We start from the raw sequence: 20,813 nt of genomic DNA, 5'->3' as shown, positions 1-20,813 counted from the left end.
AAATTGTTGCTGGATTTTGTCAAATGCCTTTTCTGCATCTATTAATATGACCATATGATTTTTATTTTCATTTTGTTAATGTGGTGTATCACATTAATTGATTTGTAGATATTGAACCAACCTTGCATACCAGGAATGAATCCCACTTGATCATGGTGTATGATCTTTTTAATGTATTGTTGAGTCCAGTTTGCTAATATTTGGTTAAGGATTTTTGAATCTGTGTTCATTAGGAATATTGGTCTGTAGTTTTCTCTTTTTTCTAATGTCTTTGTCTGATTTTAGAACCAGAGTAATAGTGGCCTTGTAAAGTATTCTTGGGAGCCTTCCCTCATTCTGGATTTTTTGAATAGCTTAAGAATAGGTGTTACTTCTTTTTTGAATATTTGGTAAAATTCACCTGTGAAACCATCTGGTCCAGAACTTTTCTTTGTTGGGAGCTTGTTGATTACTGATTCAATATCACTGGTAGTAATCAGTCTGTTCAGATTTTCTGTTTCTTCTTGATTTAGTCTTGGATGATTGTATGTTTCTAAAAATTTATCCATTTCTTCCAGATTGTCTAATTAGTTGGCATGTAGTTGTTTGTAGTATTTTCTTAAAATTTTTTATATTTCTGTGGTATCTGTTGTCATTTCTCCTCTTTCATTATTGATTTTATTAATTTGGGTCCTCTCTTTTTCTTGGTGAGTCTGGCTAAAGGTTTGTCAATTTTGTTTATCTTTTCAACAAGCAAACAAAAACCAGCTCTTGGCTTCATTGATCTTTGGTACTGTTTATTTGGTCTCTATTTCATTTATTTCCACTTTGATCTTTATTATTTCCTTCATTGTACTCCCTTTGGGCTTATATTTCTGTTCTTTTTGCAATTCCCTTAGGTGTGAAGATAGACTGTTGATTTGAACAGGTACCAATATTTTAAAGGAGAAAAAGATGGCAAATCAAAGAAGTGACAGCAGATGCAGATGTCCTCATGAATGTCTTTGACAATACAGCCAAATAAACTCAAATGCCCTCATTCCTCCTAAAGTTGTATAAAAATGTTATGACCAGCAAGCAGGAGACACACACTATTTTTAACCGCACCTGGAGTGTGAAGACAATTTTACCATGTGAATCCCTCAGTGAATCTAGATTACTGCTGAGGGGATGTGAATGGGACCATAAGGGAACTCTGTATGGGACTCAAAGCTCTTTCTATATGGGTCAGGCTGGACTGGAGGCTCCAGGGGTCTGAAGGGGAAAGCGGGGGAAAGCAAGGCACATTCAGAAAAACAAATACATACAGAACATTCTAGGGATATGTGAAGAGGCTGCTCAAGAACTAAATCAGACCCAGGCTTCGACTCCTAGTGTCACGCTCCATCCTACACACCTCAAGGGTCACATTAGGTCACCCTAACCCATTCATGGCTTCTGAGAGTAGCACATATGCACATGTCTTAATGTTTGTGTCTCTCCCCAAAGTTGTATTGTTGAAATCCTAATTCCTAATGATGATAGGAGGTGGGGCCACCGGATGGTGCTTATAAGCCGTCATTAATGGGATTGGCCTTATAAGAGAGGCTCCCGAGAGAGCCCTAGCCCCCTCCTACTATGTGAGGACACAGTGAGAAGTCTCTGGCTATGAACCAGGAAGAGGGCTCTCACCAGAAGGTGACCATGCTGGCGCCATGATCTGGCACTTTCCAGCCTCTCGAACTGTGGGAAGTAAATTCCTATTGTTTTGTTTTTTTAATCTACCCTAGTCTGTGGTATTTTGTTATAGCAGCCCTAACGGACTAAGACATGTTTCAAAACTTATATGGAGAGTGAGAACTATATTTTGGCAAATAAGCAGTTGTATAAAAACATATGAAAAAAATTTAAGTAGAAGATTACGGATTCTTCAATTTAAAAATACTGATCTGTGAAAGGATGAGTGTGTGTGTGTGTCTGTGTGTGTGTGTACATGTCCCAAAAGTCCCTGGGCAATTTAAAGCTTTACTAACTCCAGAAGTATGCTACAAATTTGTAAAATTATATTTAAAGGTTTCACTATGTATAGTTCTTTCATACTTAGATTTATAAATTTTGAATAACAAATTATTTTAATTTTTGATGTGTGGGTCCCTCTGATTGAAAATGTGACAAAATAAACACTCTTCAAAATTCACAAAACTAAGTGAGTATAAAAGTTCTGTGCCTGAGTTTATGCAAGACATTCCCTTCAAAAACTTATGAAGGGAAGCTGGAGTTGAGGACAGAGGAAATAGAGTAAAAGTCCCTGGAAAATAGCCGAAATTTCAGAATCAACTTCAGATTTTCAAAGATTATGAAATTGGTGGGCTTCTAGGCGAAACCTTTAAGGGAGAAGGGAACAGGGTGACGTCTGAGTTCCAGAAGAAATTAATAGAAAATGGGCTAAGGTCTCTCTGACAAGTGAGGGTAGAGCTGGAATGAGAGCTCTAGAAGGCCCAGGAGGGAGCAGGGGTATGTGGGGCTGGATGGTGGGGGAAGGGCGGTTGTTCAGCCTCCTCCTCTTACTGTCCCCTCCCCCCTTCAGCATCCTTTGTGACAACGTCACAGTTCTCTGATGTGTGCCTAAGGTTCTTCCCCAAGTGAACTGCCAGTGTTCAGTCCCTCAGCCTGAGGGAACAGTGTGATTCAGATGATGGAGAATCCTCTCCTTTCTCTGAGAAGTTTTATTGATACATGGCTAAGCTCCAGTTATACTCCATGTGTGACTGATGCAATCTTCACCTTCCTGTGTGGAGTGGGGCTCTTCCTCCTGTTACTGACGTTCTTCAAGAGTAAACCATTCTTACCACCACCAAAGAAACGAAACATCAAGAAGGTAGGGAACCCTTGGACCAGGCCCAACAGAGATTACATTTTTCTCATTCTTATTTCCATTTTTTCCAAATCATCCAGAGAGACTCCTGGGATGGAGATTCTCAGGAAAGAATAGAACATCATCCTTCCGGAACAAGCAGGGGCAGGGGGCAGGGCTGAGAGCGGGCATGAGAATTTCTATCTGAGACCTCAGACCAGGAGTCCAGGTATGGTGCAGGGCTCCAGGGCACAGTCCCAGGTGCAGTGACCAGTGGCCAAGGACTGGATACTGAGTTGGATCTGTGTGGGGACAGGCCCCCAGGCACTGGTTCACCAGCTGCGTTCCCCTGGCTGGTGTCTCCGGGGAGCTTCTCGTCCTCTGTCGGGGCTGGAGACCTTTGGGGCCTCTGAGCAGAGGCTGCAGTGAGGCTCTGGCCTCGGGCAGCAGAGTCCCACCTGATGGCGCTCTCATGGGCCTGGAGGTCTGAGAAGGCGTATTTACTGAGCATAGGAAGTGCGATGGCAGAAAGCCATGGTGGGTCTCACATAGAGAATACTTTCTAGTACCCTTCAAAGAAGAAAAACAAACATTTTATCTACTTTAAAAATAAGTAAAAAGAGGAAAAACCAGAAAGTCTTATTAGTTAAATGTAGAAAGTCCTGTTGATGAACACTGAGTATCAGGCTGCAGCTTGTCTAGAGAAGAGACTGAGAATGGGGTCCCAGCCCCTCATATTTTGTTGTCTCTCAGCATCCAGTGGAGCCGAGGCGGGGGAGCAGGAAGAAAAGCAGAGATTTGACAGATGAGCTTCTGCCCCTCAGCCCTGTCCCCCACAGATCACCCCACCTGTCCTGTCCCTGAAGGCCCAGCTCCAGGGCTCCCAAATCCAGCGGCAGAGCTTTCACTCAGCAAACAGAGCCCTTGGGGAAGCTCCTGGGAAGGAGATCAGAACCCGGATCCTTCCCAGATCCCGTGCTCAGAATGAAGCATTGAGCACCGGGAAACGGGCGTTGCCATGTGGGGTGTTTGGGCTGTCAGGAGCCAATACTGCCTGACCGGTAGGTGGGACCTCCAGGTCCACTGTGGACACGTTGTGTCTTGTGCTCAGATTAGACTGTGAGTTGTCGCCTGCCCTTCCTTCCACATAGGGCGAGGGTCTCAGGGTTAATGGATGTGGAAGCTCTTTGTAAATGACAAAGCTCTTGAGCCTGCCATCACTGTTAGGGATCACGTGTCCCGGGACCCTGATGCTTGGGCTCCACAGTCCACTCTCCCAGGCATGTCCCCTAAAGGGTCATTGCACTTAGACTCCTATAAGAGCTCCAGGCCCTGCCTTCACCACATGACCCAGTCTCCTGATTTCCAGCGTACAGAAATTGTCTGCATGAACTGCATGAAGTTCAGCGCTTGATTTCTCTTCTGCGAAGGTAAAGTATCTTCCAATTCGCTCTTGGGTCCTCTCCACTTCTGAGCCCATGATTTGACCCCTGGCTGCAGGCCACATTGGACTGACCTTGGGGGGAGAGGGGACATAGGGATGAGGTGTGGCTACAACCGTGGAGTGAGGGACAGCAGGGGCACTGTGAGGTTGGGGCCATGGAGACCCTGAACCCCAGGCGCTCACCCTCCCCGGTCTTCCCGGCCCTCCTGGCCCCACCTACCCGTGGATGCAGCCTGTGCCTCTGTCTCCTGCAGCCACCTGGAGAGACATACGGACAAGGGCAGTTTTCACCAGGGCTCATGTCAAGACCCCCCTGGTAAGGTGTGCAAAGCAGCTCCTGAGGGAACCCACAGATCCTGCGGGGAGCCTGTGGAAGATGCTCCTCCTTCCGCGTCCCCGTTGGCTTCCTCACCTGCTCTGTCTGAACACCGCCTACCTCTGGCCGTCGCCCACTCACCAAGCCCGATAACCTCCTCTGTTTCTGTTCCCGTCCACTCATCCCTGAGTGCCCTTCAGCCCCCAGAGCCTTTCCTGCCCCTTTTTTCACCCCGGCCACGTGCACATTCGCCTTCTGCCTCATGCCTGCCTGATTCAGAGGCCCGCCCTCCAGTTCCGACAGCCTCCTCTGACCCCTACCAGCGGAATCTGCTCTGACTCTTCCTCAGTGTGACTTGATGGCACTGCCACTAGGCACCGTCCCCCAGAGCTCATCTCCACACACCCCTTGGCCGGCTTCTCCTGTCCCACGCCCAACCACGTCAGGCCTTGCTCACACAAGCTGTCGCATTTCGACCCTGTCGTGGTGGCCGGCGGCTGCCCAAGCCTTGTGCCTCTCGACCTCATCGCAGTGTGAGACCCAGCAAGAGCAGCTGTCCCACCACGCACAAGAGGCCTTGCTTGCGGGAGACCCCACAGACAGACAGGTAGAGGCTGGCAGCCCCTCTTTGTTCAGCTCTGGTGATCAGAATGTCCTGGACATACAAGTCACAAAGGGAATCAAGATAAAGCTTTGGAAGGAAACAGAAAAAGACGGATCATGTCCAAAACAAAGGAGCCCAGACTACCACCTGAATTCTGTGGGAAATATGTTGAAATCACTGGGTGCTGAGCAGGCCACGAAAATCCCCCAACACTCCTGGAGCCTAAAAAGCAAACCAGAGCAACTGCCTGGTACTCAGCAGCTCTCAAATCCCAAGGTCTTGGGGGACTGTCTACAGCAGCAATATAACCAGCTTTTCTGGGGTCTCCCCTCTCTGCACAGTGAATCCCTGGTGGCTACTGCCTGGATCTCTGAGAACCCATCCGCGCTACAGTCTCCGTCTTTCTTATTCAATGGAATCTTGAGTGCCTGCCCAATTCAGCTGCAGGCTAAAGCATCTCCACAGCTTTCCCATTCCCAGCCCCTATCCCACCTGGAGTTCCGATCTAAACCCCCGGTTCCATCCATGCTGCAATTCCAGGCCTCATCTCTGGCTCAGGTCCAGACCCAGGCACATCTCCAGTCCTCTCTACCAATCCTTTCATCGTCATCTCCACCCCAGATCGGGGCCCATGGAGTATCTTGCCCAACAGCCCAGAATAAAACACACTATCTCATCCCAACTGAGATTCAACATCCAGAACGGCCCTGGTTGCAGGAACCACTAGAAAGTGGGCAGGCCTTGTCCTCTGTAGGCAAAAGACCTCAGAAAGTCTTTAGTATCTTCCCGTCCCACATTACAAAGGATGATCCGGGGGTCTCCATCCTTCCTGAGAATTATCCCATCAGTCCTGAGCTCCGGAACCAACTGGAGCAATACATACAGAAGTGGCTTATCCAACACCACTGGGAGCTGCCCCGCAAGGTCCAAGAGTCCCTAGAACTAGGGCAGCTTCAGGGCAGATTACCAGGGAGGTGTCAGGCACAGGACACGCATGGGCCCTCAGGGCCCTCCTCGTTTACAGGTGAAAGCAGCAAAGATGCACAGAAGATGGATTTCCAGCTAAGCCAGGACATGGGCCAGGAACTGGGGCGTATACTGGGGAACATCCCAGAGGACTTCTCCAGGGGCTCAGAAGGCTCGCTAGTGACGTTTCCTGGGGCAGACTCTGAGGACTCAGAAAGTGACTGGATGTTTTTGAGAAGTGACTCAGGAAGCGATGTGCTGAGGAGCTTAGACAAAAATCAAGAAAACCTCCTGAAAGGCCATTTGGGCAGGAAGTTGAGGCAGATCAGCGAGGGTTTCATCCCTGTGAGTGTGCGTCGATCATGGCTTACTGTCAACCACGCTTCTGCCAAGTCTGACACTCACATGGAACCCAGAAATCTGGGCATCTTGAAGGGCTGGGAACCCTCGGTGAACACCACCCACAGGGTTTCCTTCCTCAGTATGGACACTCGAGAGCTGCTAGAAGCACATATCAGAAGGTTTCGGGTGAGGCACAGGTGGGGCCTACCCCTCAAGGTCCTCAAGTTCATCAGTGTCTTTAAGATGAAAAAGGCTCAACTCTTGCCCACTCAGCAGTTCACCTTTCCCTTCTCAGCCTCCTGTGTATCTGGGGCCCAGACCATCGTCAAGTTTGCTCAGATCCTGGGCAAAGCACCTCAGGCCCATCCAGGAGAGAAGATTATAACAGAAGAGTCGGGTCCCAACCTAGTGAGGCCGCTCATTGGCCCCTCACCTGTGTGCGAGGAAACGCAGAGGGTGGGCAGAGGGACCCCACTTACTGATGGCCATGGGCCCCCAAAGGCCTCTCTGCCTAGACAGGAAGCCAGGCCACCTTCTCAGTCCCTCACAATCACCTGGCAGAGTGGGACTGTGGAGTGGACCAAACAGGGCAGCCTGCAGCCCAGTTCAAGTTTACCAATGGCCAGGAATCGGCCAAGCGGGAAGAATGGGGGTCGAGCCCCACGAGACCCTTGCTATAGGGTAACAATGAAGGAGATGAACTTAGGGTCCCAAACTGGGCGTGCCAAAGAGACCAGCGAGGCAGTGGAGGCCAAATTGTCCCCTGCTCTTCACCCAGAGTCTAGAGTCATCTTGGGAGCCAATGTGCCGACAAACCCCCAAAACATAAATGCACATTTGAGGAGTTTAGGGGCCCCAGGGACCAGCAAAAGTGTCCTATTCCCGAGAATATCTGTACTCCAGGATCCGGGAGAGCCATGCCTTCACAGAGAGGTTGTTAGTGAATATCAGCCCAACATGAGGTTAGAGTCAGAGAACCAGCCTCAAGATGGTGCCACATACAAACCCGTTACGCCCAACAACTTGGCTTCTCAGGTGACCCACTGCCAACCTCAGAAAGTGCCCACTGCAGACAGGGTAGCTTCCCAGGTGCTATGTGGCGTCATGGAAGCCCAAAGGGGCAGCCTAGCGGGGCAGGAGCCCAGGATCTCAAAACATGAAGACTTTTGGGAGAAGTGGAGCAAGATGATTGCCCCTACCTACAAGAGAGAGGACGGTAGGAGGCCTAACTCAGGAGAACATGCAGAAGGGCTTGAAAAGCTGGGGACCTCTCACGCCAAAAGTACAAGCCCCTCTGCCAAGATCAAACGAACAATAGGCTCTATTGACAGGAAATACCTCCATTGGCTGCCAGAGAAAAAAGACGGCCGTCCACACAGCTGCCTCGGGAGCAGAATGAGGACCATGTTCCAGTGGATTATCCCCCATAAAAACCTTAAAGGTCAGGATGCTCCGCAAAAATGTAAGCCCAAATCTGCCACTGCCCAGCGCCAAGGACCAGACAAAAGCCGATCTATTGTGGACGGCGAGACTCCGGAGGCTCAAGCGCTCATGACAGCTATGGGACAGTTTCTAGAGCAGAAAATGGCCGTTCACCATGAACATCATGCGAAGAATTTAAATCAGCACAAAGAGGAATGCCGAGCCCCAGTATGTGGGTGTTTCTGCTACCACAGGCTTCCCTTCTACCCAGAGCAAGGGAGACTGAGGAGTCATACGGCCTGCAGTCACCAGGCCAACTCCAGTGACCAGAGTTGTCCCATCAGGGACAGACACGTCAGACACAGACAGTCCTTGAAAAGTGTCCGATTCCACAATGAGCAGATGGGCGTCAGTCACTTCTTATCCCTGTCCCCCAAGAAGACTTGGTCTCCAGTCAGTCCCGGTCACTATGGGCCAAGAATGCCAGGTGCTCCAGGCCACCATCAGCACTGCCCAGGGATTTGTCACTTCTGGGGAGGCGTCTTGCCTGGACATTCATAACACGATTAGCTAGACATTCCTAGTGGAAAAACATGTCAGAGAACAGAGATCAGTCCATGTAGAGAAAACGTTTTTCTCATTAGCACACTGAAGATACTTAATGTTCCCCAATATATGTTATTTTTCCTCATAAGAAAGCGGTGTCGTGGCTTCTGTCTGTGCTGCGCTCGGTATGTTTTGGCCTCTAGAAAAGAGGGCAATACAGGGAGGCTAACCTTGGCCTTGCAAATTCACTCCTTATCCCAAGTCCCTTCTGTTTCCACAATTGTACATTATTTTTCCAAATAGTATCATTACACAAACAGCAAAAACTATTCTAAATAAGATGAGAAAAACCCGTAAAGATCCCACCCCAGGATCTGCTACCACCCGTCTTTCTCCTGCTTCCATTTTGTGTTTCACTTTATGCTGCTGTGGGGATATGTTTACAGGCACGTCACAGGGCTGGACGTTCCCACTCAGGCTCCAGGAAGGGTGAGAGTCAAGTGGATGGTAATTGGGGGTAGGGGACGGCTGGGCCCTGAGTTTAGAAGCAAGAGAATTTTGCCCCTGGCTCTCTTGGTAGGAAGTAGACAACAGCTGCCCTTAAGGCCCCTTCTCTCCGTGAAGAAGTCTGGGATGGAGTTGGCCCTGAAAACCCCTCTTCACTTAGCCTGAATAAAATGTACAGCTCACACTCCCCGACCCCTCAGCGCCCAGAGAGGATGGCTCTATGTGCTCCGTGTGTGTAGGTGGGAGCATCAGAGAGGCTGATGAGGCTGTGCTCATGTCTGCCCCAAATGCATGAATGGCCATGGTCAACAGTCACCTGCCTTCCCCTCCGTTAACCCCAGAGGAGTTGGGGAAGAACGGGATGGGATGTGACCGTGTGGTACATACCTCACGGTCAGATACTGTGACCCTGGGGAGGGATGGGGGTGAATTGAAAAGTTTGGATCCAGGGAATGCGGCAAAGCGGCACAAGGGTGACCATAAATGTTCAGTGACCAAGGAGCCCTAATGACCCATCACCACCTACAGGCCTGGGAGGAGGGAAGGGCCCCACCCAGGTCTCCACGTACTCCATCTTCGAGACCTCAGACCTAGAGAAGCCACCTACATCTAGGGCCAAATTGGTAGAAGTAAAGCAAATCAGGGAGGGTTCATGTCTTCACAACAGTTAATAAACCTATATGTCCTCACCTCCTGAATCTAGAGAGGAGACTGAACAACAGGTGGAAAAGCCCGGACTAGAGAACTTAGGGTGTCACTCCCAGTCATGTGACTTTTCCATAAACACACGGCCCAAGGACAGCTCCAGAGGAGAGACAGGGACATAAAAGGTCAAGAGAATGGCTTGTCATCATATGCCAAGTCTTTCCAGGCTCCACTCTGGCTTATCCCAGAGGTCAGCAGCAGAAGAGGACATCAGATAGTATTTGTCACACGGGATGGTGGAAGTCACCTGTCCAGAATAGGGGTGCAGTTCAGGTGTGGTCCCTGCCTGCTCTGCTCCCAGCACAGATTGCTTCCTCCCCAGCCCCTGACCACACAGGAAGCAGGGAAATCAGGAGAATTTTTGTAGAGGGATTTTGCCCTATATGACACACACAGCGCACAGGGGACCAGCTTCAGGGCTGTCCTTACAGTGGTGGACAGTCCTGCTCTAGGATGGGCCCTGTTAGATGACAGCAAGCTTGGCCCTTCCCCCATGCCTGTCAGGACCCCAACATGTGGGACCAGGTGGGGTTGGAGGGGCACAATGGGCACAGGCCTGCTCATGCCACAGGTTCTCCCTGGAGCCAGGTCCTGCCTCTGGGCTCCAATCCGGAGTGGCCTCCAGAGCAGGCACAGCAGTGACAGCACAGCCAGGACCTGTGTGAGGGGTGGGACCCAGGGCAGAGAGGGCACCGGGCCTCAGCAGCTCAGGAGAGGATGGCACAGAGCCGGGGACGTGAGCCTGGCTGCTGTGGTGTCCTCTCAGGGGACCGAGAGCTGAGTTCTGGGAGTTGGGGGAACTGGATGTGTACCCCACGCTCCTGTCAGTAGAAGTGTCACAGATTGACTGGGATGCTGAGGAAAAAGAATCAGGAAGGAGCAAGTCCCTCAGCCCACCTGCTGCTGCTCAGTCTTCCACAAGGTTACAGTGAGGGCAACTATTGAGAGACCCACACAGGGAGCTCTCACACAGACATGACACACAGAGACACCTCCCAACAGGGACACACAGAGACCTCACAGAGACACCTCCTCACAGGGATATCTCACACAGACACCTCCCCACAGAAACACAAGAGACCTCACAGAGACACCTCCCCACAGAGATCTCTTACACAGAGATGGCACAGAGACACCTTCCCACAGAAACACAAGAGACCTCACAGAGATACCTCCCCATAGAGATCTCTCACACAGAGGTGACACACGGACACCTGATACTCTCAATAGACAAAAAACACAGACACATCACAGAGACATTTCCCAGCAGACACCTCTCACAGACACCTTCCACAGAGACCTCATGTTGCCACACAGAGATCACCTGCTAAGACCCCACACAGATTTCACAGAGACTTCCTATAGAGACTGTCCTTTCATAGAGACATCCCAATGATACCTCCCACACAGACCTCACCCAGAGACAACCCACGTGGCCTCACAGAGACCTCACATAGGAACCTCACAGAGAGATTTCATCTAGAGACCGCACACAGAGACTTCTCACTGCCCCACAGAGCCCGCACACAGACCTTACACAGATACCCTACAGAGACTTGGCACAAAGACCTCCCAGAGACCTCACATCCGTTCTTCAGGATCCTGAGCATCACCCCTGACAAGTTCTTCCGAGTGAACATGAAATCACTTAGCCACCTGGCAGCACAAGAGAGGAATCTTCATGTGCCCCCTTGAAATCCTCGAGACACTCATTGTCAGCATTACACTCAGTGGGGTTCCCTGCTTGGGGATTTTTGTTTTTGTAATGTCATTGCCTCTGAACAAACAAATTATAAATTCCACGTGTAGATTTGCAAAATTAATTGTTCTACAGGTTTTCATCAACTTGAGAATAACAAATTTTAAACACTCAGTCTACAAGGAGAGAAAATATTTTATAGTTATCGCACAGCCAAATGATATCACTGTTGCGTTTTTTATTTCGTTGGGGACAAGATTTGAACTTGAGGGAGGGCTCACTTGTTTAGTTTTGAAACATAATAATGACATTAACAAATGGACTCTAGGAATGAAATAAACCAGGAAAGAGGCCTCTGGACTTAACACTCGCCTCCCCGAGGGCTAGGTTACTAGCACAGTATTTAAAACATAACAGCTTGCATCACATTTGTGGGTTTGTTTTATTTTTTAACAAGCTCACAATCATGTGAGGATTTTTCACAAATAAGTCAAATTGTTGGCAATATTCCTGTTATATTATGAGGCAAAATTAGACTTCTTAATATTATTCCTTGAAAGGTTATCATGCCCTCAGGTGATGCTATTGCTCGTTTCCAGGAACAACACAGTCCTCATGTTTAGCTGACATACTGAAAAGGGCAGGCTATGAGTAATGCTATGAAATGCACTTTTTCTAAGACAGCTGGGATCCATTTTGTATTCATTACAGAGCTAAAAAAGGATGCATTGTTTAAAATGATTTTGAAGTATTACAAAACATATCACTTAGTCTATGCTGGAGCTACCTACAGCCTACTAAAATTACTGAGGAAGGGCTATTTTAACTTCTGAATTATAGACAGTGTACATTTAATCAACATTTGTATTATAATAATGAATAATGAAAGGCCCCATTTATTACATATCCAGCAACTTCCAAAAGGTGCACTTACATGAGACTACATATCGCTCGCTGTTAATAAGCAACCTGGGGTCCCTGCCTGGGTAAAATCTATTTTAATGACAGCTGTCAAGCATGTATCACTGGGTAAGTATCGCAGATTATCCATCGGGATGATAGCGTCACGGTCCTTTCTCTGAGAGGAGCAGGGCCGGCACGAGCACTCTTTTGGACTGTTGATTTCAACAAGACATTCACTTGTTCTTTGGAATTGCTTTGAACATTTGTCATATCAATCCTCAAGAGTGCAGTACTGGGAAAAACATATTTAAATTCATGAAATGGCTTTTTGTTTTAGGCCATTCGGGATTTTAAATGGTTTCTCCTAAAGAAGATAATGAATGTCAATTAAGCTCTCCCTACACATTCTAAAACAAAACATAATCACTCTCATTTGATATGCCACTTTCCAAGTATAATGTTTGGATTAATTTAGTCAATATAATTAGACCAGTCCCTGGTATGTGGTAAGTACTACATGTTTGCTCTTAGGTTTATCATCACCATCATTATTATAAATAATTTTATGACAGACCAGTAATCAAACGCAAATCATTTTCTGGAGTTATGAATGCCAGAAAATCGGTAATCGAATATGTCTGATGAAATAGTCTCGTTTGTGAACTAAACTGACATGCACATTTTCTGTTCTCCATAATTAAAACATATGTAACTATCAGTTTTTCTACTCTACTCTCTTAAGATATCATCGAATCATAAAATCATAGAATATGGTCATGGATATCATGTAATATTCCATCAGATCTGTTTTTATAGCGCAACTTATGCTGGTAAGTATATTGATCAGAACAAAATGGAATCAACTGCGAAAAGTTCATACAGCAAAGTATCTTTTTCATGTTGACTACTTTAATTGGGTTGAAATAAATTATTATTCTTTAGACTTTTGAATTAAAGTTGCTCAGGGAGGCTAGAAAGTATGGAAACACGGAAAACGCCCATAAGAAATAGTTGATTGCTATAACATGTTGAATGTGTTGTTCTTCTCTAGGAATTCATAGTTCAATAAACTGTGCAAAATTGCAATGAACAGTGTGCATTAAGGCAACATTCTCATCATCATTGCAAATTCATCTGTCATACATTGCCTCAAATGATTCGTGTGTCTAATTTTCATTGAATGAACTTGCACTTTTATCCCAGAATAAGAAATCAAGGGGGATCAATCTATTAAAAGGTATAATATTTCCAGACTCTATGATTATCTGTGTTTTATTTTTAATAGAAATCACTTAGCACAAATCTTAAAAAGGCTTTTTTACCATTTATATATGCCCAGACAAAATAAATATCAAAAATTAGAAAACAAAAAACAAAACAAAAAACCCCAGATGCCTTTGTTTTCAAAATATTTTACATTGAAACATTCAGCTGAAAATCAAGTGATTTTTAATCTGTAGATAAAAGACTCTCACATGATATTTAGGATATATTACAAATTTGGATTTAAAATAGATTTTTATTTAACAAAGGTCTCACACTGATTCCAATAAAACAGGAACTGTAGAACATGATGTGGAGGGAGCCAATTATGTGATGACTTTTAATACTTTAAGGGTACAGATCCATCGGTCTGCAATGTTAACCTAGACTGATTCCCATTGATAGGTTAGAACATTATTTGCAGTTTCGTACACTTGATAATGAACTTTCACAGGAAGGAATTTCGGGAAGTGTCCCACATACAAACAGCTGCACTTTCTGTGGTGTTCACAACAAGGGCACAGGTGGGAACACCCAGATCTAGAAAGACCCAAGGGCTTCATAGCTTCGGCTGCCTCTCTGAGGTCAGACAGATTCATGCTCATTCCTGGAGCAGAATCAGTCTTTGATTGTGCCCCTGGCCACTTGGATTGTTGTATTTCCCAAATGTGCGTAAGTCATCTTCCTTATATCTGCCAGTGGCCCCTCAGCCTGCCAGCTGGTTTCCATGAGCTGTAGTGACCACAAGCGCTCTTCCCCAAGGACACACACTCGATGCTCTGACAGCCACGTTGTCCCACAGACATGCAAGTATAATTTGGTACCAGGTAGTATGATACCTCCAGTTTTGTACTTATTTCTCAGGATTGCCATGGCTATTCAGGATCTTTTATGGGACCATATAAATATTAAGATTATTTGTTCCAGTTCTGTGAAAAATGCCATTGGTATTTCGATAGGGATTTCACTGAATCTATAGATTGCTTTGGGTAGTATGGACATTTTAAGTATATTAATTCTTCCTATCCATGAGCATGAGATATGTTTCCATTTATTTTATCTCTTCAATGCCTTATAATTTTTTGAATAGAGGTGTTTTACTTCCTTTGTTAAAATTATTCCTAAGTATTTTTTGATGCAATTGTAAATGGGATTGTTTTCTTAATTTCTCTTTCTCATAGTTCACTATTGATGCTATTGGTGTATAAAAATGCAACCAATTTATGAATATAAATTTTGTATCCTGCTACTTTATTAAATTAATTCATAAGTTCTAATAGTTTTTTTGGTCGAAATTTTGGGTTTCTCTCTATATAGTATCATGTCATCTGCAAATAATGACAGTTACTTCTTCCTTTCCAATTTGGATCTTTTGTTTCTTTTTCTTCACTGATTGTTGTGGCTAGGACTTCTAATCCTATGTTGCATAAAAGTCATGATAGTGTCCATCGTTGTCTTCTTCCTGATCTTATGGGCAATGCTTTTAGCTTTTCCCTATTCTGGATGGTATTAGCTGTGGTTTTGTCATACATGGCATTTATTATGTTGAGATTTGTTTCCTCTATTCCCACTTTGCTGAGTTTTTAATCATAAACAGATGCTAGATTTTGTCAAATGCTTTTCCTGCATCTATTGATATAATCATATAATTTTTGCATTTCATTTTATTTATGTGGTGTATCACGTTAATTGAATTGCGAATATTGAACCAACCTTGAATCCCAGGAATAAATCACACTTGATCATGGTGTATGATCTTGTATTGCTGAACTGCTAATATTTTGTAGAGGATTTTGCATGTATGTTTATCAGGGTTATTGTCCTATAATTTCCTATTTTTTAATGTCTTTGTCTGGTTTTGGAATCAGGGCAATTGTAGCCTCGTAAAATGAGTTGAGAGCTTTGCCCCCTCTTGAATTTTTTGGAACAGTGTAAGAAGGATTGATGTTAATTCTTCTTTGAATATTTGGTAAAATCCATCTGTGAAGCCATCTGGTCCAGGACTTTTGTTTTTTGGGAGCTTGTTGATTACTGATTCACTATTGTTAGTAGTAATCAGTCAGTTCAAATTTTCTTTCTTCTGATTCAGTCTTGGACGATTGTTTCTAGGAATTTATCCACTTCTTCCATATTGTTCAATTTATTGACATACAATTATAATATTTTCTTATAATCCTTTGTATTTCTTTGGTGTCAGTTCACTTTTATTTCCGATTTTATTTTTTTGGGTCCTCTCATTTTTCTCCTTGATGAGTCTGGTAAAGGGTTTATCAATTTTTTTTTTTTTTTATCTTTTCAGAAAAACCATCTCTTGGTTTCATTAATCTTTGTATTTTTTTCAGACTGTTTTATTTCCTCTGTGATCTTTATAATTTCCTGCCTTCTACTCTCTTTGGGATTTGTTTGCTGTTCTTTTTGCAGTTCCTTTAAATATAAGGTTTGATTGTTTATTTGAGATTTTTCTTGTTTCTTGAGGTAGGCCTCTCTTGCTAAAATTTCCTTCTTAGGACTGCTTTCACTGTGTTTCATAGACTTTTGATTCTGTAGTTTTCATTCTCATTTGTCTTAAGGTATCTTTTGATTTATTTCTTGATCTCACTGTTAACCCAGTCATTCTTTAGTAGCCTGTTATTTAGCCTCCATGTGTTTGTGTTTTCAGATGTATTCTTGTAAGTGATTTCTAATTTCATATCATTGTGGTCAGAGAAGATGCTTGATAGAATTTCAATGTTCTTAAATTTACTGAGACTTCTTTTGTTGCACAACACATGGTTTATCTTCGAAAATGTTCCATGTGCACTTGAAAAGAATTTATATTCTGCCGCTTTGGGGTGAAATGTCCTAAAAATATCTATTAAATCTATCTAGTCTAAGACATCATCAAAATGGCAGCATGAGGTAAGCCTGTGTAAAGATCCCCTGGAATTTACAACTAATCGAACAACAATTACTCCACAAAGGACTCCCTGCACAGCAGACAGACAAGATGAAGAGGCCCACTACTGAATTCACCTAAAGGTGGGCGAATCATGCGAGCGGGGGAGGAGGGAAAGGAGAAGTGCGGAGACTGAGCCGCGGGGGAGCAGGACACAGACCTAGCTCAGTGGCCCGAGAACGCTGCATTCCGGAACTACCACAGCTGTGGGAGAGGGAAGAACTTGAACTGTTAGGGCTCCGCTTATGGCCCACAAGGCTGAGGGGCAGCATATAACAAGGCTGAACCCAACGCACACGGCAGAGACCTCGGAGAAAAGACTGAGGGAAGAAGGCTGGAAACGGTGGTTTAAGCCCTCACTGCCAAGCATAGAACGGAAGCCTTCAGCACTGAGATGAGCCTCTGCCTCCCTACCCTCCCAGAACTCGCCCCGCTCCCACCTGCCTGGTGCTAGAAGTAGAACAGTGGCAGTGTCAGATCAAAAGAACAGAATATTTGCTGTTCTGAAAATTGTGGACCGCAGACACAGATTTGCAGCCCAACTAGTTCCGGCAAAGGGGAGGGAGCTGTGGAAGCAGGACTGGCTGTGGTGGTGGTCACTGCCATTGCTCTGGGCCACCTCTCACAATTCAACCTGCCCCTGGCCCCACCTATCTGGGCGGATCCCTGCAGGAGTAAACAGAACTGCTGAAACATATGGGCTCTGAATCTGGAGCAGGAAGAGCTTTGGAACTTCAAAAGCTCTCTGCATACCCACAAGGACACTGTGCCCTGTGACCCAGGAGAACTATTAACAGAGAAGAAGCCTGTCTCCCAGGGAATCCCCTCATTGTGTGAGAAGCTGGAATAGTGCAGAGAAAACACAGCACTACCGTGTGAGAGATAAAAAAAAAAGGCTGCAGTCGGAGAGAAAATAAAACATTCTACCAACAAGTACTGGAAAACAAAAGACCTCTTCCTATCAACCTGTTCCAGAAGCCACTCCTATAGATGTCTAGGAAGAGAAATAATAAATCAGTAATTGCCATGAATAACCAAGGCAACAAGACAGCTCAGAAAGAAAGTGAAAAGTCTCCAGAAAAGGAACTTAAAGATATGGAAATATGTGACTTAAATGACAGAGAATTCAAGATTGCAGTCCTGAAAAAACTCAACGAGATGCAAGAAAACACAGAAAGGCAGTTTAATGAACTAAGAAACACAACCAAAGAACAACATGAGCATTTTACCAAAAAGATTGAAAATTTAAAAAAAGAACCAAATAGAATTTCTGGAGATTAAGAACTCAATAGAAGAAATTAAGAATGAAATAACCAGCTTAGGTAGTAGAGTTGACCAGATGGAGGAAAGAATCAGTGACATTGAAGATAGAAACCTGGAAATTACACAGATGGAAGAAGAAAGAGACTTGAGACTCAAAAGAAATGAAAGAACTCTACAAGAACTTTCTGACTCCATCAGAAAGACCAATATAAGAATAATGGGCATAGCAGAAGGAGAAGAAAGAAAGAAGGGAACAGAGAATATATTCAAACAAATTGTTGATGAGAACTGCCCAAACTTGTGGACAGAACTGGATCCTTGAATCCAAGAAGCAAATAGAACACCTAATTACCTCAATCCCAACAGGCCTTCTCCAAGGTACATTGTATTGAAGCTGTCTAAAATCAACGACAAGGAAAGAATCCTCAAGGCAGCCAGGGAAAAGAAGAAGGTAACTTACAAAGGAAAGCCCATTAGATTATCATCAGATTTTTCAGCAGAAACTCTACAAGCCAGGAGGGAGTGCAACCAAATATTCAAACTATTGAAAGAGAGAAATTATCAGCCAAGAATAATATATCCAGCAAAGATATCTTTAGATATGAAGGAGGAATAAAGACCTTTCCAGACATACAGAAGCTGAGGGAATTTTCTAATACATGGCCTGCACTACAAGAAATACTAAAGGAGGCTATTTGACCACCATCAACAGGGACAATTTGTGGCAACCAAAACATGAAAAGGGGGAGAGTAAAGGCCTGAACAGGAATATGGTAATGGAGAAACCAAGCGTGCTGAAGAAAATGGAATACTCTAAATATCAAACTTTCTTTTACATAAACTTAAGGGTAACCACTCAAAAAACATCCAGAACTGAAATATATACTGTAATAAAAGAAGAAACAGAGGGAAACATCATAGAATACCACCACACAGAAATAATAGACAACAACAAAAAGGCAAAGAAACAATGAAAACACAGCCTTACCAGAAAACTAAAAATAGAATGACAAGAAATCCTCACATATCAATAATCACCCTAAATGTAAATGGACTGAACTCACCAATGAAAAGGCACAGAGTAGCAGATTGGATCAAAAAACTAAGCCCAACCATATGCTGTCTCCAAGAGACACATCTCAGCTACAAGGACAAGCATAGACTCAAAGTGAAAGGGTGGAAATTGACACTCCAAGCAAATGGTACCCAGAAAAAATCAGGTGTAGCCATAATGATATCAGATGAAACAGACTTCAGGGTGAAAAAATAAGAGACAAAAATAGACATTTCACAATGGTAAAGGGGACTATAAAACAAGAAGACATAACAGTCACCAATATTTATGCCCCCAATCAGGGAGCACCAAAATATACCAAGCAACTACTTACAGAACTAAAGGGAGAAATTGACCAAAACACGATTATACTATGGGACCTAAATACATCACTGACAGCTATGGATAGATCATCCAAACAGAAAATAAATAATGAAATAGCAGCCCTAAATGACACACTAGATGAAATGGACATAATTGACATATAAAGAGCACTTCATCCTAAAACATCAGACTATACATTCTTTTCTAGTGTACATGGAACATTCTGAAGGATAGACCATATATTGGGACATAAAATCAGCATCAGCAAATTTAAGAAGATTGAAATCATACCAAGCATATTCTCTGATCACAAGGCTTTGAAATTGGATATCAACTGCAAAAAGAAAGCAGGAAAACCACAAATACATGGAGATTAAACAACATACTTTTGAAGAACGACTGGGTCAAAGAAGAAATTAGAGCAGAGATCAAAAGATACATAGAAACAAATGACAATGAAAATACATCCTACCAAAATTTTGGGAATGCAGTGAAAGCAGTTTTAAGAGGGAAATTTATACCATTACAGGCCTATCTCAAGAAACAAGAAAAATCCCAAATAAATACTTCATGTTACACCTTAAAGAACTAGAAAAAGAAGAACAAGTGAAACCCAAGGTCAGCAGAAGAAAGGAAATAACAAAAATCAGAGCAGAACTAAATGAAATAGAGAACAAAAAGACAAGAGAAAAAATTGATGTGACAAAGAACTGGTTGTTTGAAAAGATTAACAAAATTGACAAACCCTTGGCTAGACTCACTAAGATAAAAAGAGAGAAGACACTAATTAACAAAATCAGAAATGAAAAAGGGGAAGTTATCACGGACACCACAGAAATACAAAAGATCATCCAAGAATACTATGAAGGACTATATACCACCAAATTTAATAACCTAGAAGAAATGGACAAGTTCTTAGAAACATATAGCCATCCAAGGCTGAACCATGAAGAACCGGAAAATCTAAACAGACCGATCACCAGTAACGAAATTGAATCAGTTATCCAAAACCTTCCCAAAAGCAAAAGTCCAGGACCAGATGGCTTCACTAGTGAATTCTACCAAACCTTCAAAGAGGATCTATTACCAATCCTGCTCAAACTCTTCCAAAAAACTGAAGAAGAGACAGTACTCCCTAACTCATTTTATGAGGCCAACGTTACCCTGATACCAAAACCTGGTAAGGACAACACAAAAAAAGAAAACTACAGACCAATATCTCTGATGAATACAGATGCAAAAATCCTAAACAAAATTCTAGGAAATCAAAAACAACAATGCATTAAAAAGATTATTCATCACGACCAAGTGGGGTTCATCCCCGGGGCAGAGAGATGGTTGGTTCACATCCCCAAATCCATCAATGTGATACATCACATAAACAAAATAAAGAACAAAAATCATATGATTATATCAATTGACGCAGAAAAAGCATTTGACAAGATACAGCATCCATTTATGATTAAAACACTTAATAAAATAGGTATAGAAGGAAAATACCTTAACATAATAAAGGCCATATATGACAAGCCTCAGCTAATGGCATAATTAATGGTGAAAAACTGAAACCCTTTGCTCAACGTTCAGGAACACGACAGGGCTGTCCCCCATCACCTCTGCTTTTCAACATAGTGTTGGAAGTCCTGCCAGAGCAATTAGGCAAGAGAAAGAAATAAAAGGCATCCAAATTGGGAATGAAGAAGTTAAA

At 44.0% G+C, this 20,813-nt stretch overlaps 1 protein-coding gene across 1 annotated transcript; it reads left to right on the top strand.

Moving 5' to 3' along the window:
* Positions 1 to 4,930: 4,930 nt before the first annotated feature.
* Positions 4,931 to 8,467, top strand: LOC117032049 (spermatogenesis-associated protein 31A6-like). Its single transcript, XM_033123186.1, has one exon. It carries the CDS (start codon positions 4,931 to 4,933, stop codon positions 8,465 to 8,467), a length of 3,537 nt encoding a protein of 1,178 aa, XP_032979077.1.
* The last annotated feature ends 12,346 nt before the right edge of the window (positions 8,468 to 20,813 follow it).

This window comes from Rhinolophus ferrumequinum, chromosome 12 (genome assembly GCF_004115265.2).
Source record: "Rhinolophus ferrumequinum isolate MPI-CBG mRhiFer1 chromosome 12, mRhiFer1_v1.p, whole genome shotgun sequence".
NCBI lineage: Eukaryota > Metazoa > Chordata > Mammalia > Chiroptera > Rhinolophidae > Rhinolophus > Rhinolophus ferrumequinum.
Note: the sequence above shows the minus strand (reverse complement) of the source record. Positions and strands in the feature narration are given on the sequence as shown.

What these genes read in the sequence shown, in the direction of transcription:
- LOC117032049 (XM_033123186.1), top strand. Translation starts at nt 4,931, where the DNA reads ATGGCACTGCCACTAGGCACCGTCCCCCAGAGCTCATCTCCACACACC.